Source organism: Macaca mulatta, chromosome 3 (genome assembly GCF_049350105.2).
Source record: "Macaca mulatta isolate MMU2019108-1 chromosome 3, T2T-MMU8v2.0, whole genome shotgun sequence".
Lineage (NCBI taxonomy): Eukaryota > Metazoa > Chordata > Mammalia > Primates > Cercopithecidae > Macaca > Macaca mulatta.
In genome coordinates this window covers 125,897,045-125,922,637 of record NC_133408.1, presented here as the reverse complement: position 1 = coordinate 125,922,637, position 25,593 = coordinate 125,897,045, and the positions used below count along the sequence as shown (strand labels likewise).

The 25,593-nt window shown below is 37.1% G+C and overlaps 1 protein-coding gene across 1 annotated transcript in view; it reads right to left on the bottom strand.

Moving 5' to 3' along the window:
- Window positions 1-25,593, bottom strand: part of CALCR (calcitonin receptor) — a 150,552-nt gene that overhangs the window by 2,535 nt on the left and 122,424 nt on the right. Inside the window, exons 8-12 of the mRNA XM_015134267.3 lie at window positions 16,600-16,753; window positions 11,181-11,241; window positions 11,030-11,096; window positions 8,976-9,194; window positions 7,296-7,337 (exon numbers count right to left, since the gene is read on the bottom strand). Coding sequence (XP_014989753.1) covers window positions 7,296-7,337; window positions 8,976-9,194; window positions 11,030-11,096; window positions 11,181-11,241; window positions 16,600-16,753 — 543 coding nt within the window. The remainder of the gene's footprint in view (window positions 1-7,295; window positions 7,338-8,975; window positions 9,195-11,029; window positions 11,097-11,180; window positions 11,242-16,599; window positions 16,754-25,593) is intronic.

Here is a 25,593-nt window from a genome sequence, read left to right as displayed (position 1 = left end):
TGATAACAGCCTCATACCGTGAACTTTTCCTTGTCCGACATGACTTGAGAGGGGGTATGCCAGACACACCTCTGGTTAATGCCATGACAACTTCTTAAGAATAAGATTTCAATCTCTTTCTTTTGAAAGACTTCTAAAATGTAAATAAACTTTCCAGACTTGTTTTATAAATACGATAAATTATATATTGAACACAAGAGGTGAAGATGTTAACATCAGAAAGCTCTAAATATGAAAACTACAATAACCACAACTGAAAACAGTATCACAGACAGTGAATTTGCTTGTCTAGCTCTGCTTTTTATAGAACCAAATTCAACTTAGTAGTTAAGTTCCTCCTTCCTGTTGTCTCCAAAATTCTTGCTTTTCTCTATAGCTGAACAAAACTAAAAAAGAGATTATTGCAATAATCTCTATTCTGTGTTTCTGAGTTTCTATTGCTTTGTACATATGACAAGCTTACCTAAAAATATTTGCATCAATTTATTAATACATCCTTAGTTCATTCTGCTGCCAAACTCACATATGACAGCTAAACACATGAGAGAGAAACTGGGGAATATATAATGTGAAATAAATCATGAAAACTACTTGATCATGGAGAATCATTTTATCTACTTTACATTTGTACAAATCTGAAAGATGAGAAAAATGACAGCAAAACCGATTACTGTTATAAAACTGTATGTATAATATAAGGCTGAATGGTTCTGTGGCAAATATACTTTTTTTCTGTATCTAGTAGAGTAACAGTCTCCTCTGAGAATTATATTGTTCAGATATTTTTAAAGATATTACTCAGGGAAAGACAAAGTCAAATGATTCCTCAAAAAGCAACTAAACGGAGTACAGAAATTGTAGCTGGAGAAGTTTATCTTCACATAGCACAGCAACCGTAAGGTTTGAGGTGACAAATGGCAATCAGAATTATTTAGCAATCTGATAGTTTGGAATAGTAGACTTTTCAGATTATGGAGGCAACACATCCTGCGTTTTGTTTTACTTTGTTTTGGAGGTAATGAGTGCTTGCATGCAGGGTACTTTATATCTAAAGTGATTTAAAACAGACAAAGACAAAAACTTTAAGTGCTAAGGAATAAGGTGGGCCATGCAGCTAAAAGTTGTATTGAAAAAAGCCACACAGGAACAAAAGATAGAATAACAAGTTTCAGCTGTTCATTGAGTGTTTACTATGTACATAAGTATGTGATCTGTATTAACTTATTTAATCCTCACAACAGCCCTATGGGAAGGGCACTATTATCTTCACTTTACGGATGGGGCACTGAGGTTACTCAATGTGTCCAAAATCATATAGCTAGAATGTGGCAAAGCCACAGTACCAAGCAGAGCCTGGCTTTATTTGGATGGTACCATTACTGTAGCTTCAAATGCCAGGGTTATAATCTAGGAACCATCAAATGCCCCACTGAGAAACTGGGAAATATACAGGTTCAGCACGTTTTTGGAGAAGCAATGTCTCCAGTCAAAGGAAGCTAAGAGGCCAGGTGTGGTGGCTCACACCTGTAATCCCAGCACTTTGGGAAGCCGAGGTGGGCGGATCACGAGGTCAGGAGATCTAGACCATGCTGGCTAACACAGTGAAACCCCATCTCTACTAATAATACAAAAAATTAGCCAGGTGTGGGGGCGGGTGCCTGCAGTCCCAGCTACTCAAGAGGCTGGGGCAGGAGAATGGTGTGAACCTGGGAGGCGGAGCTTGCAGTGAGCCCAGATTGCGCCACTGCACTCCAGCCTGGGGGAAAGAGCGAGACTCTGTCTCAAAAAAAAAAAAAAAAAAAAAAAAAGGGAAGCTGATAATTTCCACTAATTCAGTATCTCTTAAATACCAAGATTTTCCTTGTAGCTGAAACTTACACATATATTTACAAGTATCCAAGCAGGCAGTTACGAGTTTAGAGTTAGTTTGCAAAAGGATCCAGCATGAAAAACAGGTCTTTTATTTCTCACCTGTCCTTTTAAAATAACTCCCATTAGAGTATCCATTTATATTAATAAAGTACACAGCCCAGCATGGGGCCAAACGGTTTGATTTCTATTTTAATTTTGTAAAGTTATTATTACAGAAAGGATCATGGCCTTCTCTAATCGCATCTAAAATTATAACCTATCCTTTTGTGTGGAGATGGCAACCTGCTTTGATTTGTAAACTATTCATATAATAACAGGCCCTTAGCAGCATATAAAAGACACCTAAAGAATTATAGACTAATAAGGGCAATTATCTCCTACAATATCACAGGTTGAGCCTGATGCTGCTCTGATGACAAGAATAAGGGCATTTAATCTGAAAAACAAAATAAAACAAAACAGGGAGAGTTTTGTTGCTCCTGAAAATAAAAGAAATGTTATTAGTTGTAAATGGGATAAATGTAACAACAACAAAAAGATTTGAATTATATAAATTCATCACTCACTAAAAAAGCAACACACATTTTACATTTTTTCCTAATTATATCCATTTATGTATTGCCAACTTAAAGAAGTAGAGCCCTGGTCTTACAGTTTGAAGGCATAACTATTACATCTGGCTCTATTAATAAGCTTTGTAAAGTTGGTATGTTTAGGTCTCAGTTCCTACATTTGTACAAAACAAAATAAGGTTAGAGTCTTCACGGTTGGATTTGAACGTTTTTGTCTTTCACCTTTCTTTTCCTGAGTTCATTATAAGCACCTACTATAGTTACGTACTGCAGAATGGAAGGTGAGGTTTAACCTGGGAGTTTTGATCCAATGAATGCAAAGATTGTAATGCCTACTCCTTCACACTGTCACCACAATCTAACAGACCTGCTGCAATCTGAGCTTAAGATTTAGAAATCATGATTTAAAAAAAAAAAAAAACTTTAAATTCCCTGGAAGTTAAAAAGTAATTGCACACCTTTTGTTTGTTTGTTTGTTTGGTGTTTTTTTTTTTTTTTTTTTTTTTTTTTGAGATGGAGTCTTGCTCTGTCTCCCAGGCTGGAGTGCAGTGGCGCAAGCTCAGCTCACTGCAAGCTCCGCATCCCGGATTCAAGCGATTCTCCTGCCTCAGCCTCCCAAGTAGCTGGGACTACAGGCGCCTGCCACCACGCCCAGATAATTTTTTTTGTATTTTTTTTTTTTTTTAGTAGAGATGGCGTTTCACCATGTTAGCCAGGATGGTCTCAATCTCTTGACCTTGTGATCTACCCACCTCGGCCTCCCAAAGTGCTGGGCTTACAGGCGTGAGCCACCACGCCTGGCCTAGATGGTTTTATATGACTTCTGAAAGCCAGATTCCTATTAAGTCCTATTAATTAGATGCTAAGGGATACTTGTGAATATTATTTACAAAGTTGTTGCCAACATTCTTTTCAGCCTTTTGGAGGCCATAGTGGCAATATCTCTACTGGTCTCTGATTTTATATTACAAAATCTATATGCTCTATAATTAAATTATTAATTTATCTATAATTAATCTATAATTAAGTACATGATCAGGGCTTTTTGATTCCCATTCATTATCTCTTTTCCTATGTTTGGGGAAGATTCCTTGTTCTAAAAGATAGCAATACATAAGTATCATTTATAATAAGGGTAAACTTTTTGAAAACATTTAACCTTTGTATTTCTTAATTTTCTTAAATAAAATTTCCCACATCTCCCCAATTCATTAAGTCAAGGTCATCCACTGCTTGAAACACAAGTATGATTGTGTCTAGAATCGTGGTTCTTAAAGTGTAGTCTCTGGGTCAGCAGCATCAGTATCACCTGGGAACTTGGTTAGAAATGCAGGTTCTCAAACCCCACCCCAGACCTACTGAATAGGAAACTCTGCTGCTAGGGTCAAGCAATCTCTGGTTTCACAAATCTTCCAGGTGATTCTGATGTACACCCAAGTTTGAGAATACTGGTCTAGACCAAAGAAAATTATTGCTTAGCTTTGAGACTGTGAGTCTCAAAGCTGACTTTCTTATATCTCTAGAAAGACATTGTATTGAAAATCAGGCTTTATTGAGTGGAGAATTTCTAAACAGAAAAAAACTTCTCTTTGCATATCTTGTGAAAATCTTACTGGTCTGCAGATAGTATTTTACTAAAAGCTACAGGGTAGAAAACATGTAGAATATGATATAGGTAGAGACCCTCACAGACAGGAAGGGGAAGTGGTGAGTGCACAGCCCTAAGAGGCCTGAGAGGAAGAGGAGAGAAAGACAGTTGCACAAATGGCCTTACATTTCTCCTTCATGGTGGGAGTACCTGGGAAAATGGGGAGAAGAAATCAAGCAAGAGATAATTTGCTTTCTTAGGAACACTCCATTGTATCAAGTTTTTCTTTTCGATTCGAAAGCAGAGTCTTGAAAATAGCTAGCCCTGAAAAGAAACTCCACATTTGCCCCTGGCACTATGTCCAACAGCGGAGCAGCAACGGCTATGGCATGTAAGCAAGATAGATTCACAGGCTCTATATGGTGTGAAGAAAGGAGCTGGAGTTCCAGGCTCCTCAGGTGGCTTGGCGGAAAGAACTCGTGAATCAGAATAGGGCTGTGGCTTCATCAAGGAGGCCACAGAGTGAAAAGACCTCTTGAGTGCTTAGTAGTAAGGGGAACCAGTGTGAACTTCAACAGTGGGTGCTGGCATTATAACTTGGCAGCCAGTTGCTCTTTTGGACAAAGGCTTTTTGAATTTACTGAATATTTTCTACAAAGAGACTGCTGTAAACCACTAGAAGCTGGTGGAATAGTCTCTTGAAAGCAGGAAAAGCTACAGGAAATAAACAAAATTTTAGCTTTTGCACACTCCAATTTGTGACAGTTAAATGGAGATGTTTCTGATCATGCTACTTTCATCTATAATCTATTTTATCCACGATGTACAGAGAATAGCAAGACACAAGAAAAGGGAGAAAATCCAGTGTGTTGTTAGAACTTTCATTTCTAAGCTACTTCTTGGAAACAAATTGTGCATTTTTTATAGCTGCAATCATCTTTTTCAGGTCTTTTAGATACCTAATAATTTACTGATATGTTTGGATAATCAATGTCTACTCACTTGGAAGAGTCATTGTAGGAAATGCTTGATACATATGCATGCTCTATGGTCATCTCCTGATTCCTGTTACTTTAATTCTTCACATTCCTTTCCTGCTTCTAGTCTACCCACTGAATCTCTATATGATTCATTTTCATAATGATCATTTCACCGATAACATACCAATCATGAATCAAAATTCAAAAATGAAATAATCATTTCATTGATAACATACCAATCATAATCAACATTAAATTGCACATAACACAATGTGATGTGATCTCATTATCACATTGAGTTAGCCCCCTAGATTTCTGCTAAAACTCAGGATTCAGTCAGGCATCGTCCCATCACAGCCCTATCTTAGATGCAGCTGGAAATAACTTCCCACATGTGTGAGTGCCCTGCCTGTGTTCAATGTTGTAAGGTGACGCATTCACAGAATGCCCAGCTGAGACTCAGATGCCTAAAATCCATGGGCCTGTGATATTACATTTGGCACAGTACACAATTTCTACATTATTAGAGATGTCACACTTGTACCTTCCCCCAGTAACAGGATCTTAATGAAAATGGAAATGGTTTCTTTACTTCAAAATCAGAGATAACATACACTCAAATGAACTCGAGACATTCAATTGCTAGGGTACCCCTGGGTTTTCTTTCTATGTCCGACACTTCCAATGACAGTATCATAGCTAAGACGCAATAAATATTGTGGTATTTTTACAAATGCATGCAATCCTCTTGTGTTTTTCCAGGTATGCCCCACAGAGCTTGATTTCTTATATCAGCTCTATTTTGATATTATTTTAGATGAAAAAGTTTATTTTGCATGCCACCTGAAACAACCCAAAAGGCATGGATATACATTTACAGAAATTGATATAAACATGGGGTGACTTATGCCCTACTCATTTATTAGCTTTTATCATTCTAAAAAATATTAAAATTCTAAAAATATTGCCACTGTAACAGCTGGCAATGGAAGGATGTCTTTTCGTTTATATTCTAGGCCCTTAGTCTAGCCCTTAGCAATAGTAAATGCACAATGTATTTTTGTTGAATGAAGGAATGAGTTGGTAGATGAATTGATGAAGAAAGGAAGGAATAAAATGTAATAATTAAAATGAATAGGAGCAATGAAAACTTTGTCATGTTGGGGTTGGAAACAGGTATGAACAGGTCACAGAATGGCAAAATATTGTCGGTGCTCACTAAATATTATTTAACTTAGAAAAAGGAATAGGGAAAAATTATCAACTGACAATGGTTAGAAACATTTCTAATTACTAATAGGAAAGTAATATATTGATGTCTTGGCAAAATGTGATTTGCCTTGTATGGAATTATTCTTAATAGGAATTGATTTAAAATGTTCGAATATGCTTGGGCATTAAAAGTTGTGTAGTTCTAGAAAAAGTATACTAACATAGCTCCAGGAAGGAATTATAGATATAGGTAAGTTAATTGGGACTTAGTCAATTTAATTGAAAATCAGGAAATCTGTGTTCCAGTCTGGGTTATAACCATAACTGCATTTGTGACATTGGGTAAATCACATGATCTTTCTGGAGTTTAGATTTCTTCCCTGAAAAATGAGGAAGATTTTGAATCATGTTCCCTAAAACCCTGGAAGTTCTTTGGAAGGACGTCTGGAGCTATAGAAGTTCCACTTTTATGTTTTATAGATTTGGGTCCCAGGAAAGATTTGGTTGGAAGAAAGGGTAACTCTGGCTAAAAACACCCTGAGAACAGAATGGATCAGCCATATGGCTCTCTAGATTTTACTGATCTAAGTATTCGCATTGTAGATTATTTGAGAAATCTTTTTGAATCTTAACTTCGGGTGATTTACAAACTCTGAATAAGTAGTAGGGCGCTAGCACCAAGCAACTGGAAAAGAAGGTAGGAACTAGCACAAACCGAATGGAGATTGTCTGCCCTAATTAGGGCTTGGGTCTTCCAAAGGGAATAGGCATATGACTTCTCTTTCTAATGGCATCCAGAATAGCTTTCACTATTGCTGCTAAGGGTGCTGATCTGTTCAAGATGCAACCCGAGGAAATTAGCTGACTGTCTGAATCATATTTACCATTGTACTACACATCCATAGAAAAGATTGAGCTTGGAGTAGTGGAAAAAACATAATGTTGCTAATCACAAAACCCTATGAGGTCAACTGTAGAAGTGAGATGAAATGAAATGTGCACGGAGGCCCTTTGGAAAAAATGCTGCCTTTACATAAATAAGTGATAGTATTATAAGAAATGCCTGCTTACCTCATTGTTGCAGAAGCAGTAGATGGTCGCAACAAAGAAGCCCTAAAAAGGGAAGGAAAAATACAGTTCAAGTTATTTTTGTGCTCATTTTGTTGTTTAGTAAACAATATGATAGACTGCCCGGAGAAGGCTCGATGAAGGAAAAAAAGCAAGAAAAAGAATTATCTACCATTCATAGTCAGTGCTGCACTATAAGAATATTCCATTAGAAATATATTTTTTCTTGTTAGGATTCCATTGTTTGGCTAAAAGGACAGCTCTAGTAAATCTAATTGATATTTTGCTCCCTTTAACATGGAGATTTATAGCAGCATATGCTGATTATGGTGAATTTGAAAAAAACACCACGCTTAGAAAATTTAAAAATGGAGACCTTGTAGAATTCAGTGGAGGGATCTTTTACAAGGACAAGTGTCACAGTGGATGGCTGTGGGTCTGTGTCCTGTGTTGTCACGGTGAACTAGTGCAGTACCATACCCACTGCCAAGTTCACCTCTCAGATAAGGACATGGACTAAGAAACAGCCTGAGTCCTGGTCACTGCTTGAAGATTTCTTGTGCCCAAGGTTTGACTATGGCCAAAAGCACAGCTTGAACTATTCAAACAATCCCTACACTTTCTTTCTAGTCCTATTCATTTTGACCTCCTCCTCACATTAAACTAATATAGAAAATAAAACTATTTTGAAATTTGTAATAGAGACAGCAAAACTCTGCCTAAGAGCCTGTGATAGAATTACTCCTGCCGAGGACTCCCACATCCTATCTTGCTATCCAAATTCAGCAGTATGCTTTCAGTGGGGCTTTAGATCTGGGGAAAAGTGAATGGAACTAGGGCAGCCATTCTTCTATCCAGTGTGGCAGACACGGGACAGCCCAGGACAGCCCATGAGAGTCCGATGCATTCTCTCCTACATGAGGAGAGGCCTGGATACAACTTCCCTTTATAGCACTGAACCGTCATGAATGGATTCCTGACATTTGCCTGACAAGTGGAGGGTGACAGAGCAGGAGGCATGGACAGCGTTGTGCAAATTCCTCATTACCCTAGAGCCAGCATTTATCTATAAAGGAAAATCTGACAATTTCTGTATCTATGACCAGGGAGAACATGCCTGGATGGGACCAGCTGAGGGCCCTGGGAATGACAGGAAAGCAGGTGCAGAAAGAAACAGGAAGAAAGAGCCTCAAAAAAACTGATGTCCTTAAGAATTTTGTCTGGGCTTATTGAATTGGAGGCTTAAATGTTATGACATTTAAGATCATGGGTTCGTCAGGCATGCGCAGTGGCTCACATCTGTAATCCTAGCACTTTGGGAGGCCGAGGCGGGCAGATTACCTGAGGTCAGGAGTTCGATACCAGCCTGGCCAACATTGTGAAACCCCATCTATTAAAAATACAAATTAGCCGGGCATGGTGGCACACACCTGTAATCCCAGCTACTCGGGAGGCTGAGGCAGGAGAATTGCTTGAGCCCGGGAGATGGAGGTTGCAGTGAACTGAGAGCGTGCCACTGCACTCCAGCCTGGCGGACAGAGTGAGACTCTGTCTAAAAATAATAAATAAATAAATAAATAAATAAATAAATAAATAAATAATAAAAGATCATGGGCTTTAGAGTTAAAATCAGCTAGCTGAATAAACACAGTAGTTGCATAAATACACCTTTGGCTTCCTTACCTGGAAATGAATCAGAGAGTGCATCACGTAATCATATATCTTCCCAAGTATCTTGTTGGAAGGTCTCCAGGGAAAGACGACAAACTGGATTCCCAGCAGGGGCACAAGGATCATGGTGGCCTTCACAGCCTTCAGGTACATGTGGGATTCCGCCTCATGGGTTTCCCTCATTTTGGTCACAAGCACCCGGACAATGTTGAGCAAAAAGAAGAAATTGACCTGCAAATATATGGTGTTATGAGCAAATCATACAGAAAAGTATCACTTAAGAATGTGCACTGTCCTCAGTTTTTGTTTATCCAGTGTGAGCAACAAATGTTACCTATGTAGAACTAGAGACTCTACCCGGGAGGTAGCACAATTTGCTCAGTATTTCTAGGGCTCTGGAGAAGTGGTTTAATTTTATGTTCCCTCCAGCAGTATATAAAACAGTTGCTTATCATCCTTGCCAACACTTGGTATGAACACTCTTTTTAATATGAGCCTTTCCACGGTGGGGGTGGTGGAGGGTAGTATTATCTCATTCTTGTTTTAATCTGCATTTTCCTGATGATACATGAGCTGAACACTTTTTCATACATTTATGAGTCTTTATTTGGAACATTGCAGATACCTTCTTGGACTCTAAGGTTTGTCTTTTCAGTCTTTAAATGTTGTCTTCATTTTAATGTAGCTGATTTATCAATCTCTTCCTTAAGTGCTTTTTTTATCCTGCTTTAGAAATCTTTCTGTATCTGAAGCTCATGAAGATAGTCACCTAATGTGTCTTTTTTGGGGGGCCTCTATTGTTTGGTCTTTCACATTTAAACCTACAGTTAACTGAAAACACATTTTTTTTTGTGCCTAGTTGTGGAAGGAATCAGAATTACTTTTTCCCCCACACATATGCAATTGCTAAATACATGTTTGATATTTTTTCTGTATGTATATCTAATTGACCATCTCCTTCCTCTGCTCAAAACTGTTGCTGTCATAAATCAAGTGCCCATATTTGCATGGACAGCTCTTTCAAAATGATAATTAATTGATGAATCATTTTTTTTTTTTTAGTTTTGAAATGCACTAATGTGCATTTCCTTTAGTCATGAAATTAGGAATTCCAAATATATCAATTTCTGTTAATTTATAGTCATTCACAGTGAAGTATGCGTATAATTATCTCAGATACACATTTTTAATTTGGATCCTGGAATCTGCATTTCCTTAAAAATTCCTAGATAATTAAGGCAAGAAATGTGTGTTTTAGAATTTTAAATATAAGAATAATTGCTAAAGATTTTACTTCATTTATTATTTTATTAGGAGATATTTTATAACCATGAATTTATGAGTAGCTATTATTACTTTTGTTATTTTTAACAGATAAAGATATGGAGCAGTACTAAGTTTTAATGACCTAGAGTTAGAGATTATCTTCCAAAAGTACCTGAAAGACTATTTAATCTAACTTTTTCCTTAAAAAAATCAGGGGACATTTTTAGGTTAATTGATTTATCTAAATTTTCAGAGCTGGTAGATGATAGAGCTAAGACATGAGGCCAAATCTACTGAATCCTAGGTAAGTAAGAACCATAGCATCCTCAGGAAGAATCTGACATTTGGCTGGAGTCCACTATTTATTACTATCTCACTAATTGAGCTTGTGTTGAATATTTGAATTTCTGGACCTTAAGTTCACAGAACCAAAGACTTTTAGAGCTCTGGAAAGTCAAAGTTTTCAAAGATCCTAGATGTTCATAACATGAGCAAACTTCTTGCAGCCCCTTGGCCTCTCACCTTTACCTAGGGAGTCTAGTTATAAAAGTCTTAAAATATGAGCTACATTGCTGTTATAGTGTGAGTCTGTAATGAAAATGAGCTCATGATAACCCCTCCACGTGTAAGTAAAAGGCATTTTTTTGAAGATTCTAAAATCAAATTTTTTTTTTTACTATAGAATGCCATCAAATTAGCTTCATTTTGAGGTTATAAAACATGATACACAGAACCATATACACAGAAATCTCAACTAAGAGATAACACTACTAACATTGCAGTAAAAAACTAATTCTCACCACAAGTGCCGCCATGACAGGGCCATGGATTATGTAAAGCAAATGGGTTTCCACACTCAGCCAGCAGCTGAAAAAGGGCGAGGGGACACATTAATACACAAATACATTTTATTTATGAATATATTAACTTAAACATTACCATAATACTTACTTGTCATTGAAGTACACGGCCCTGGTAATAGCATGGATAGTGGTTGGCACCAGCGGAAACCCTACAAATGTGAAAAGTACAAATTACACTTGGTTTCTTGGTCATAACCTTTAAGTACAGCTGCATGGAAAATGGTAGTGTACTTGCAAAAATACTGGCAAATTGAGTGAATCTGTCAAGATGTTCCCCTGATATTTTCACAAAAATCGTCTTTGGTCAAGTCAGTCAAAATGCTCCCAGTTAGAACATCATGTACTCCCGGAGAGTTTGGTTAAGAGCATCCAAATAATTAAAAGCCTTTTACAAATTGCCGAGTGTAGTAGGTACACGATGACTATTATTACCATTGTTATGTTTGTAATGGTGACTATTAACTGAGACCAGAAAGCCTTTCATTGTAGGTGAACTGGGCTCTCTCATGGAGAGGAGCTGGGTCACCCCAGAGGGATGTGACCTGGGACTGTGTATGAAAGCAATAGTCTGATTGCTCCTAAAGCCTTAGCTGATGTTCACATTCTTTCTTCTAGGCTTTTTTGTTTTTCTGTCTGTTTATATCTCATGTGGTGATTCTGTTTCCTTTTAATATGAATACTTCAGAGAAGCCAGTATGTTCCCTACTTTCTGTGGGTTCTGGCTAGAGAAACTTTATGAAGGCAGCTTACTGTACCTCCCTGACTAAACTCAAAGTGCTAGTAAAACAAACAAACAAACAAACAAAAAACAACTTTTAAATTTATAAACAGGAAAATGGAGACAGTTATTGGAATATGTCCTTCTAGATTATAATTTTTAAATCAATTTGTATTCTATAAGTATAACCTAAAGTTATAATTTTCATTAACAAAGAAAAAATAAGTATTTTTACTCAGATGTACAACAATAGAATATTGCTTGATTTGACTGAGACATCTGTAGAAAGAAATTTTGTTATTGTCATCAGATTAAGAAATGTGTCTTAGGAAAGAATGAAATCAATGCATTTTTATTTTCCATGAGTTATATACAAAAAGAGGTCTCAAACTATTGAATTTTCACCTGAGAACAACCTCAGCTTTTAAACCCAGGAAGCATATATTTAATAGGACCATAGATTTAATGTTTGGCCTGAAATAATTTTGAGTTTCTTTACACAAAACATGATTGTGTTATTCGCTGCAGTTCTAACATACCATTTTCCCACTTGGGCTCAGAAACAGAAACAAAAGTCTCTGAATTTATTTTGAGATGCATATTTTAGAATTAGACAGAAAGAGAGGCATATGGAAAACTGAATCCCACCTCACCATTTTGTAGAAAGGAAAGTGCTTTCTACTTCATCTGGAGAGGAGTATAGACCCCACACCTTTTAACATCCGGGGCTCTTTGCCTTCCTCTGGCTATGATGCCTCCTTTTAGGTAGTTTGCTTTTTCTGTTTTTTTTTTTTTTTTTTTTTTCTTTTTTCTTTCTATTCTTCTCAAGGTCCCAAGAGCCATAACAACCCATTCTTCCCACCAAAGATGATGAGATTCAGAATAATCCTGTCTCTGTAGGGTTCATTTTTTAGAAGGATTTAATAAATTCTATTTGTTCAATGTAGAAATCCATGGGGGAAATTTCCTTCCTTTGATTTTTAACAAGGGGAAAACCAGCAAGGCAAGGTGAAGAAACAGTTTGAAGAGGGTTGCAAAATAAATGATTTTGCTGAGAGCTAAACTTCAGTTTTGAAGTTACTTCGATTGGAGAGAAATCAACGACTAAGTGGTGCCATGTAGACTTGGAAGGGAGTAACTACTGAAAGAACCGTTCTTTGATTTTCTGTTGGGCAGAATTTCACCATCAGATACTTGTTCACCCAGTGGCTGATGTTTACAATGTCTCTTATAATTCTTTGAGATTGGTTTCAAATCCTAGAGTTGGTAACATTATTCACAGCTGAATTAAATGAATGGGCTTTATATCACCTGCAAACAAATCAGGTGCTATAATACAACTGGGCGTTTTTGGGCCAAATTTTCTGCAGTCTAACTTTCAAGGCTCTTTTAAAAGTAGGTAGGTTTTGCTTTTTTTCTGGCATTGTAAAATTTAGAACCTATCATACTGTCTTCATGTGAAAAAAATTTTCAAAGGACTATAAAAATATTATCCAGAAGAGATTTATTCTCTTGCTCTATTAAACTTTATAAAGTTTCTGTGAAGCTATTTTTTCTTGAGAAATTAATTGGTATTAATTTTACCCATTGTCCTCCCATCCAAAGATAATGCTTGCTTAAAGTTCTAAGAAAGGAGCCATTGCTTTAAAATATGTTAATTTTGTTCTCAGAGTTCAGATTTGGCAATGTGATTTTTCAGTGGTAACAAGTTTGGTGGAATTTTGGGGTGTGTGTGTGTGTGTGTGTGCATGTAGAAAGATAGTCTTAGCTTTGGCATGCTAAAAACATTACATTTTAGAACTATTTGGTTGACTATCTTTCCAAAAATCTATCTACAGAAGTACAAATCCCTCCAATTCTTTTTTCAATTTAAATTTTTATATTATTGTGGCAAGAACAATTAACATGAGGTCTACCCTCTAAACAGATTTTTAAGTGCATAGTACAATATTGTTACCTATAGGCACAATGTTGTACAGCAGAAACCTAAAATTTACTCATCTTGCGTTACTTAATCTGTATAACCATTGATTAGCAACTTCCATTCTGTGCTTACCTTACTAAGTGTAATGTTCTTTGGGATTCTACTTGAATCACTCTAATGAAGTTTTAAATAGTTGTTGATTACAGAAGCTTAAGGTATCACATAAACAATTTACTTATTATGATTGCCTTTGTTTTTGATACAGCTGAGCAGCTTGTTCCTTTTTTCCTTTGAATTGTTTATGTGTTTTAAGCAGATATCTTCATTGAGCTGTCCATGATGATGCCAAAAAGTTTTATAACTAATTCACAATGCATCAGGATACTCCAAGAACAGTATAAATTGTTCCTTCCAGGGTGCCCTTGTCTCTGCTGAATGTCACAGACAATAATAAATTTACAGCCTTTTTTTCCCATGAAAAATTTTCTGAGTGTGGCAGATAGTTGTTTTGAACAATCAAAACTGGTAAAAGAAATATACCATAGATTTTATTTCAAAGGAAATAAATCTGGTAGAAAGTGTGTGTTTGTATGTGTGTTTGGGGTAGAATGTTATTATCAGGTCTTTGGAAGGCATTTGATCAGCATAAATTATTATGATTGTGATTATCAGAACTGCCATTGGAGTGATTAAATTGTATTGAGTCTATTCTTGGCATGACCAGATTTGGAAGTCTGGAAATTGTTGAGAGGGTGTACATACGGATGAGAAGGCCAGGGAAAGGAAAAATTAGTCTTTTTGGAAGGCTGGGGCTAAAAGAGAAGAAAAATAGTAAAAGGCCATTTTGAGAAAATTTTGTCCTGTTTTAGGACAGGAAAGAGCAGGAGAACTGTTACCTGATGTGGAACCAGCAGGATAGTGATAGCCTGATTTCTAACCTCACTGGATGGTTAAGGAAACAGGGTGCAGCTGCTTCCTTAACAGCTGCTCCATGTAAGGGAGCAGCCATGCAGATGAGGTGATCTGTACAGCCTGTACAGTTCACAAAGACCCCTTTCTCAGTCCTTTGCTGGAGGGTTCACCATCCCTAGACATGTTCACACTATGTGACAACATCCCCCTCAATTTTCTTGGCCACAGTTTATTGAACCAGGGTAGGCTATCTGCCTACAGTTGGATCAATCAGATTCTCTTGTCCTGCTATTCAGAACTGGAACTTAAAGATAAGCATTTAGTTTCTGTGAGTGCCTAGAACAGAAACATGTGTACTCAGGAAACTATGGGGCAGGATATATTTACTATGAACTGGATGGAACAGAGACCCTGTGGTCTATGGTCTGTAAAGAAAGAGAAGGGTAAAAACAGATACGCAGAGGAAAAACAAAGACAAAAGGCAGAGGGAGAGAGCTCCTGGTTTATCCGGTCCCAGGCTACAGCCCTTTTAGTTGCCTGGCTGTATTTCTGCCCTTGGATTCCATGAGATACACTAGATTCTGACAACTTCTCTGCATTTGCTTAAGTTAGAACATTTTACTCTGTTGCTTGCAACCAGATAATTGTGGCATCATCAATTCAATTTTGAGGCATCCCACCTATCTGCCCCACTGACCCACCATTATCGGATTATCCCATTGGGCTTGGGGAATGCATTTGGTTAAAACCATGTACTCCTGTCATGTAAGGGTGTTATGGAAACCAGTATGGCATAACACCAGCCCCTTTCTGCAGTTTGCAGACTGCAGGAAAGACTCCAGGCTGCTTATATGACTTCCCAAGCACATTTCTATAAAGTTGGTGACAATGCCTGTTGGGCAGGGCTTTAAATACAAAGGGTGATGTTTTAAAAAATCCCTTGGATTATCCTCCCTCCTCACTTCATCTCTCCTCTCTTACCAGTATTTGGAGGGACTCCCCAGCCTGCTGCATTAAAGGGCAAGCTTAGTTGAAGGCCATCCACAGCCTCTGCTCTCAGAGTCACAGTCACCCATCATGTGGTATGGATGTGGTGAGAGAAGCCTTTGGCTCTATAGTCAGTGAGGGATGGCCCGCGAGTTCCTCCTTTGGTATAGAAGTTTCAAAGTAAGGCTGAAACTTTTTTTTTGATAAGGCAGTAGGTGTTTTTATCGCAGCATTTAATTTTCTTTCATTGCCTCACCTTCTGTTCAGTTCCCTTCCACCAGGGGGAGCTGGACTTTCAGCAGCCCTGGGGGAAAGGGAGCAATTCTAGAGCATCCCTGAAGGACTTCAGCACCCTCCCTTAGTTTGTACAGAAGCAGCCACAGCTTAAACAATCCAGCCCTAAGCTTTCTCAAGCCATTGCCATGTGCTGTGATGTCACACCGGCTCTACTTGGAAGCCCATGTGGTTGTATCTGCCTCTCAGCTGGACTCCGCTTCCTGAGCTTTCACTGGAGGAATCCTGCTGATGGATTGACAGGAAGAAATGTTTTTGAGAAAGGAAAATGAAGCCAGGATAGGGGAGGTACATAATTCAAAAGGTGAAATTCTCCTTTGCTCTACAAATGTGATGAATAAAGCAGAAGGAGGCCTAATCAGATCTTCTCTCAATAAGGGAATGTTTTGTGTCCATTATTAGCTAGGTTTGTTCCCTGAAGCCACCCTTTGGAAGTCACCCTTATAGTCATACGTTCCTTCTCTGTGCAGACCCTCCAGTCAGCACAGTTGGATTGAGATTGTTAAAGGGCTTCTACAAGTCTTTTGGAGACTGAACTCCTGCCAGTACCTGTGTTCCATCATTCCTTGAAGGACCTGGGACTTTATTCTCTGAGATCAAGACTAGAAGAAGACTGAAAGCATACAGACAGAGGTGAAAGTGGCTCAAAACTTAGCTGCAGAAAATACATACCCCAGCCCAAGAGATAATACCACCGCAAGCGTTGCTTCTCAGTAAACACGGCCATGACGATGAGTGTATGAAGATAGATCCCTTCACAGAGCATCCAGAAATAGTTGCAGGCCATCATGTACTGGTGGAAAAAATGCAAAATCTTGCAGCTCACCTGTCAGAAAGAAAGGAAGATACTCAGAGGAAGACACAGGTAAAGATCTGGCAGTGAACACAGAGTAAATGTGAAAAGAAGCCAAAGTATCTACATTCAGTTTCCCAAGCATCTGTAAACATGTGCCACCCGCTATACCCACAAATCAGAGTGAATGCACAGATCACTGGTATTACATGTAAATAGCCAAATAAGCCAGTGGAAAACTAGTCTACAAAATGTTCTTCCTTGTTACATTCTGGGGACTTACACAGATGGGATCATTTTCCTTCAATTAGTCAGACTCATAATCTTAGGCACTGTCTAGGGATTTGATGCATGACTTTTATGGCCCCTTTTCTATGGTCAATGAAGCAAATAACCCAATATTTTTAGTGCTCCTCCTGAAATTCACTGATTTGTTGATGATGTCCCTTTAGCAGTAAAGAGGAGAGAGTCAGGTGATAAATTTCACGTCTAAACCCAGGAGATATGCTGAGCTGCTGTTTATGCTTTTGTTTTCATATGGGAGCCTTTGTTTACATATTGGGATCAAGCCCTCTCTGGGCACAGAGATTAGGATGACATCCTTGCTGAGAACTCAGTGCAGATATAGGAGCTATACCCTTGGAAGAGTCAGATCAATATTGTCTGTATAGAAATAACCATTGCTTATACTGCATAATGGAATACTTTTATTCACTAGTCACTCCTGGAATAGGATTTTTCATCTTGGTACATTAGCATTTTGGAGTAGTTTTTTGTTGTTGTTATGGGGGCTGCCTTGTATATTGTTGGGAGTTTAGCAGTATAACTAATTTCTATCCATTAGATATTAGTAGCATCTCCCACACACCCTCGACAATCAAAAGTGTCTCCAGATGTTGCCCAATCTCCCCTGGGGAGCAAAATGCCCCTAGCTGAGGATGCCTGACTGAGGGTACTTAGCTGTGCTGATCTCTTAACAACTATAACAACAACAATAATGACAACAGAATTTAGCATTCAAAATCTTAGGTATTAGGGAGTAGTTATTTGCTTTACTATTATTTTACCAAATACTCTGTTTTACATTATGTTGCTTCTTATTTTGAATTTGACTGCATTTTAGGCCTTTTCCTTAAAAAGCAAGATAGCCATGAAGTGACTTTCAGTACTGTAGCAACCATGCATTTTATTTAATGCGTAAGAGTAGTAATTCATTTACTCAGAACCTGTTGTGCTGAGCCAACAGACATTATATTGTGTTTCCTTTTCTATCAGGGTTTATTGAACATAAGGAAAAGCCCCCTGGGCCCAGGAGAAGGCAGATATGGCATTGTCAGAGGTAGAATCAACCTCTGATTCTGACCAAAGTGGTACAGTGGTGCAGATAATTAAAAACACCAGGTAATCTAAAAGTAATTTCTATTTGGCTCAGAAAAGCACTGGCTTCCCTTCCCCCCACCTGATTACCTTCCTAACTGGGATTATTTGATTTAATATAATGTTAGTTTTGTATTTTCTAAGCAAGTACTTGCTATATTTACCTAACACCCAAATATATAAGTAAAATATGAAATTCAGTTGTTACTCTGGATTCATTTGGAAGACTATTCTTATTTAAAAGTCCTATTCCTTCTGGATCCAGAAATTAAGCATACGGTTTGGAGGCTGCCACGTGGGGAGAAGAAGATGGGAAGAGAACAAAGATGATGGTCTTATGCCTTTGTCACCCAGAGCAATTTTGGCTTCAAATTTTATATACAGTTAATTATTGTCATTTTCAGTAGTTATGGTCTATAAAGTTGCTTCAAAAACTGAAATAGCAAATACTGAGCCATTGCTCCTAGGGGAAACACATGGTTAGGTTCCTATAAGCCTCTGGTCACAACATTTTCACCCAGCAAACAATAGCTAACTTTGTTTTATGTGTTTTGTTTAAAGACACCTTATTTAACGTATGTTGTTGCTTCATTCACACTGAACTCTGTCAATAGCACTATAACTTCTACCTGAAGAAAACTTCACTGACACACACATATTCTCTGTAAGTCACATCACCGCTTTCTTGTACTTAGGAACACCATACAGCACTTCAATATTACGCTTGGGGGGCTATTTAAAACAGTAAAATCACCAACAAAATTCATAAAAATGTAAAAATCTTGGCAATAAATAGATCACAAAAAGGACATTTGTTTATAGTATGAGAAATGAAACAAGAAGGCACAGAGCATTGCCTTGTTTAACCTCAGCTGGGAGCTGCACATCAGGTGGCTCCAATTTCTGGACACTCTGTGAGTGTCTGTGAATGATAGTGAATTTGCTAGTATTGATTTGGGGGTTACAAATAATTTATAGGAAAAAACAAATTTTCAAAGGTGAAATTCATGAATAAAAATGAGAATTGACCATATTTGGGTTTGACGTAAGATATTGTTTGGAGGCTAAAGGCCTCAAAAGCTCACACAAATTTTTGAAAATCACCAGTCTATTCATTTTAGAAATAAACACCTCATGAAAACAATTAGAAATATCCAGGTGATCAAGCTATTAGAATTTTTCACAAAAAATAGTTTAGCACTTAGATCAATGTTTCATAACTAAGGTGGTTTATCAGTGTCACTTGAGAATTTTTTAACAAATACACATAACCATACCTCATCTCTGTTTTTGTTTTCAAACTATTTTCCAGAATTTCTAATTTAGGCCCCTGGTTAAGAATCCTGTGCCCAAGATATTCAAGGTAATTCAGTTGCATTGAACAAACATTTATGGAACACCTGCTATGAGCCAGGAACTAAGCCAGCTCTGGGAGTATCAGCATGAATAAGATATTGTCATATAGCCCCTGACTTAACTATAACCTTTCCATCAAGGGTGGAGTAAACCAGGCATTAAACAAAATGATGGGGTCTCTTGATTAGGGTTAGTCCCTACCGCCATTCTGAGATGGTTTCCTAATTAGCAGCATGGGGTATTAAGGAAGTCACTCTCAGATCAAATAAGCTAAGTAACTTTTCACTAGCTTTCTAAAGGTAAGTCACACCAGTGTAATTTTGTTTAAAGTAGTATGATCTCCCAAATTGCAAGACAAAAATCTATATTCAAATAATATAAATGCATCACTCCCAAGTTAAACAAGAAATACTTGAAGCCAAAAGTAGATAAAATTTGGGAGTTATGCTCTATTTTATTTTCTTCATTAACATAAAAAGAGATAATTGCCACTGTGAATGATATGTAAGTAAAAGACATACTATCCACTTTGGCTTCAGTGAGTCGTAACACTATTCAGTGCCCTTACTACTAGTTCATGTTTTAATAAAAATATACAGTTTGTTGAGCAGTATGTAACTTTCAGGTGGAAGGGATCCTTCAGTTTTTTGACTGGGTACACTATTTAATCTATCTTTTCCACAAAATGCCCCAAAGGGCGCTTATAATAATTTGATTAAAATGGAATCAGAATTACAGAACAGTTTTTCCTTAATCTAATAAATCAAGTCAACCTTAAAACTTTATACAAGATAGATGCTCAGCAGTGAATTTATTTCCTATTATATTTTTCAAGGACACTTAAGAAAATTCCTCTGATCTACATAACATAGGAAATCTTGTGTGGCAATATGTTCAAGAACCATTGATAAGGGAGCAAAGAGTGCTTCCAAATGTAAACTGCTTTGGAATTTTTGTTTTTTAAGAAAAGAGCAACTTTATAATAGATAATCAAAGTTTTGAGGTGTTTTTCTGTTGTGGTGGGGGTAGAGGAAGACCTTCAGTATGAGAAATAGAAAGGAGACCAGAGCTGATCTGTGAAAACAACGAAAAGCAATAATCATGGCCTATGTCCTACTTTTAAGCAATTGAAAATCCACCATGAACTATTCTTGGCACCATTTGCACCACAGACCTATTACCAGGTATAACAGGGAGCTAAGGAATACTATCTTGCCTTTCAGAATGTCTTCCATCATCTTCAGAATGCCTGAAATGCCACATGGTTTCATTTCTTTAGCTTAAAGCTGTTTTCCTTACTAAAATGCCAACACCTTAGGAAGGGATTACACACATATTTTACCCTATCACTCTCTGAAATCATACAGTAGGAAAACTGAGGGGTTGGGGGATCATAAAGAATGCAGATTTGGAATGTGATTTATCAAATATTTATTGAGCTTGTATTGTATTGCAGGCAGTAGGCTAGAAGATCCAAAGTTGTCAGAGTCCCTATTCCTAAGAAATTTACCATCTTGACAGGTTCACAAAGAGAAGATCCAGGGAAGTGTTGCCAAAAGTAAGCACTCTGAAAACTTTGGCAACGGCCAAGCTTGTGCATATTTCATTATCAGGGTATACTTAATTCTCATGATACATTTCGTGTGCACAAAAACTCTTAGCTTTCACACACACACACACACACACACACACACACACACACAGAGCTGCAATTTCTCCCTCTCATTGGTAAAATTGGGGTATTAGATTCAACTTCTGTGTTGATTTCATATGGTTAGGTATAATAACACATTAAGGAAAATTTTGTGAGATGTTTTAGTTTTGTTTTGCTGTAAAACACATTTGGCAAAGGATAATTTAAAAGAATAGCCATATGTTTCCTGTATTCTGCCAGGATTTGATTAAAATGCACACTTTAGATAAGATCTTTTGGTTTTTCAAAATGGTGGCTAAGTTTGATGCAGTAACTGTGCTTGCATTTTTGTGTCCAATCCTGGGCTAGGGCTGCAAAAATAAAGTTCAATGCTTGCAATCAAGGAAGTTACCTTCAGGTGCGGAGACACATACATAAACAAATAAGTGCCACAATGTACAATGATTTCTAGAAAAGGTAATTTTTGTAGCCTACTTTAAGACAGTTAAAAATTCTCTTCTCAGTTAAGTCAGAGGAGAAAAAATGGATCAAACTAGTAGGGCTTGTGTTATTAATATTAAATAATCTACCCAGTTTGTGTGAAAATTTACAAGGAACAGATTAGCAGATTCTGCCAAAGTCACACACATTCTACTCTTCTTCCAACTTTTCTATTTTCTATTTTTGGGGCTGCAATATAGGTTACTTTATAGTAAAAGAAGTGACTGACTATTAATTTACTTTTCAAATTCACATGGACAAAACTGAGGCAAAATGAAGATCCTGAAGAGTATCTTCCCCGTTTCTTTAGTTATTAGGGGGCCAAATAAATATGTTTGGAAACTTACAGCAAACAACTAAAACCACATACCCCACTATACAAACATATTAATAAATAAAATATTTAAAAATTATTTTGAAATGGTCTAAAGAGTACCAACTCCAAAATACTTTGCACTGAATCAAAGCTGCCAATATTATTTCTGCCAAGTTTTGTTTCAAAACAGAAATAAACTTTGCTATATGTTCAGCATGATCTCTAATGATTAAAGATAATTATTTACATTTCCCTGAAGCTTCTAAAAACGTTTTCTCATCAGTTCACTTTAGCACAGAAGGAAGAGTGTGAAGTGATGTTTACCTGAGCAGGTGAAGACGAATCAATAAGTCAATTTCTAAATATTTTACCTGAAGAAATAGACATTTTAAGAGAGACTGAATAGTAAAGATTTATGGTCTATGTTGGTTAAATTGGTCAGGTTAATTTTTTTTATTAAGTTTTATTTAATGTATATCTAGATTACATATTGAGTGAACTTGTAATTGCGGTTAAATATGTTTCTACCTGATCCATTTTTATCTCTGCTGCCTCTTCCATCTCCACCCTCAGGACTTAAACCCAATAATATTTATATAGAGAGTGAGCAGCAGTTGCTTATTAAATCAAAATGAATATGGCTTTTGGTAGTGTTTATAATGTTGTTCTATTGAAAATATTTTAACTCCTAATTCAATATTATTTTATCAAGTATCCAAACAAGAGCTGCTTATCTATGATCTGACAAATAAATTCCAGGGAACTTTTAACCTAACAGCCCATTAATTCTTACAAATGTCTGCAAAGATCAGTACATACCTGCAGGGGTCAGGCTGCTGACATCAATAGAAAACTTAAAATGCTGGGTGAATTCCTGTGGGGGCATCTTAAATTTTTGTCAAGTTTTTCTAGGTTTCCAGTGTGGGTTCTTTAGAGGATAGCAGTCCCTAAGGTCTGCTATACACTGTCATTTATCCCCTGCAGTCGTGGTCGAACAGTTATTTCCCTTTGAACTATGGTCTTCAGACTGGGCATGCATATGTGCCTTTGGGTATACACAAAGACTGTCCAAAGGGCATGTGAATATTCAATGGCCATTTGCACCGTTTAGTAGCATTCTTTAAGCTATCCTTTTCCATCTATCCTTTCGCTTTACAACATAAAAGAACACTTTTCATCTGAAACAAAGTTGACTGTGGTTCATTACTCAAGTGTTAAAAAACTTTCAAATGTCAAACAATGGGACAATGGAAAAAGCTCCTTTAAAGATTAGTAAAGGTGCCCTACCTTGAGATGTTCTGTTTTTCTCTGTCAGACCTCTTAAAGTAAATAAATTTGATATGGGGTATTCTAGCTTGTTGGAATGTTCTATGAAGGATATGGCTACTAGATCATCCTTTCATTCATACACTAAAAAATACATATTGAACAAGTGTGACATGCTCATGGGCTCCTTCACATTCACATGGTTATGGGGTCAGTAAAAGACCACACATAAGTGTATACACAGAATCTGAGGACCGTCTTCTCTGACTCTCTTCTTTTTGAGATTTATTTCCTTCACTTTTGGGGAGCTGTAGTTGGCCTAAATTCTGTCTTCTATTATTCAAGTCAGTAAAATTGAGAGTTTTCTATCAGAGTTTTACCTGTCCTGGAAAGGGATAAAACCATGGGAACTCTACTCACAACTATTTCCATTTTAAAGTCTCATCTACTTTCTAGCATCTCCCTGTCTTGGTCTCTATCCAGGATCTTCAGATAATTTCTTTTTATATTTTGTTCAGGGTTTGTAGTTGTTATCTGTGAGAGGTTTTTGCTAGACAGGAGCTATTCAGCCATCACCATTTTGTTTTTAATCAATTTTAGATAATGAACCACTGTAATATATACTCTGTAACATCACATGAAAATTATGGTAGTAGGGTAATCATATGGGAAATTTTAAATAAAACAATTTTCTTCAAAAAGTAGGTCTTATATTATTCAGATATTACAGGATATGTAGCTCAATAACAGTCCATCTACATTTCAGGAGTAATCTTTTTCCCCCAGTTTATCTATTTAGTTGTAACACTTTTTTTTTCTGAGACACTTCCTGCCTTCATGATTTGTAGTTTATGTTAATGCCTTTCTGGTCTTGAGATAATGCTCAAATAAAATATTTAAAAATATAGTTTCCTGTAAACATTGTAGTTAAATTTTGATAGTATACTTGCTTTCACTTCGTAACAATAGTTCACATTTTTAAATTATTTACACTGCATGCAAATCATCCAGAACTTTTCAAAGCCCTTGAACTTATTACATGTAAAACCCATAAGCACTTTTTCTCATAAAGAAGACATGCAAGGCTTATTTATCAGCCGAATTCAATTACATGTGACACTAAGAAGGATGCTTGCCATTGAAGTACTATTTATGTATGCAATTGAATATTTTTTCTACAATGACCATTTTACATGGGGCTCATTTAAAAGCTTGTCCTTTTCTGCTCCCCTTATCATTTCAATTAAAAGAAAATAAGCTTTGTCTGAATCAAATATTTGTCTGAATATACTCAGAGTCCGTTCTCTCCATCCTTCCATCCCAAACTGTGTTTCCTCAGAAAAAGAGCAATTACAGAGCAAACAAACCTAAAAAAAAAAAAGGAAAGGGTCCCACTTCATGGGGTCATCACATAAGTTTCGTTTTCCACCAGTCTGCCCTTGTCCATGAGAAAGAATTTGAGATTCTGATTCATAAGGTGTGGTGTGGGGCTTGAGATTCTGCATTTCTTATTTATTTATTTAAACGTAATAATATTTTAATTTTATTTTTTAGTTTTTTAAAGTTCTCCTTTTATTATAGATACAGAATATATATATACACCATGGAATACCATGTAGACATAAGAAAGAATGAGATAATGTCCTCTGCAGCAACATAAATGCTTCTGGATGCCATTATCTTAATTAATGCAAGAACAGGAAACCAAGTATCACATGTTGTCTTTTATAAGTGAGAGTTAAACATTGATCACACAAGAACATAAACATGGAAACAACAGAGACTGGGGACTAGTAGAGGCAAGAGGGAGAGAGGACGATGTGGGTTGAGAAACCAACTATTGGGTACTATGCTCACTACCCGGGTGACAGGACCTGTACCCCAAACCTCAACTCCATGCAAGATGCCCATGTAAAAGCCTACATGAGATTGTGCATCTCTAACCGAAGCCCAGGTGATGCTGATGCAGACCATGTCTTGGAAGAATTTAGGGTTCAGAGAGGGCCTCCTCAGTACTTGTTGCAGTGAATTTACTGCAACTCCTGTTGTAAACTCCTGTTGCAGTAAACTCACAGTGCAATGAGAAACACCCTGACTTTGATTCACATATATTTTAAAACCTCATAAGGAGGAATTACAGACCTCTTTGTCAAAATGTCAGTTCAGTTGATAAACTAAGGGACAAAAAGACCCTCATCTCACCTGGTAAACTGTCAACTTGTACAGTCTTTAAAGCCAGCTGAATGAAGTAGAAACCTCATCAGAAAGTCTAGCAGTAAGCAGCTATGTAGGAAAGTGCTGCAATCTTTCCTCAGAGGAATTTAAGGATGTAACATTTTCAATTAAAAGTGAGTCTGTTGTGCAATCTTGAGATGATTCCTGATAAAGTCTCAGAGAAAATGAGTTTGACTTTGTGGAACTGCG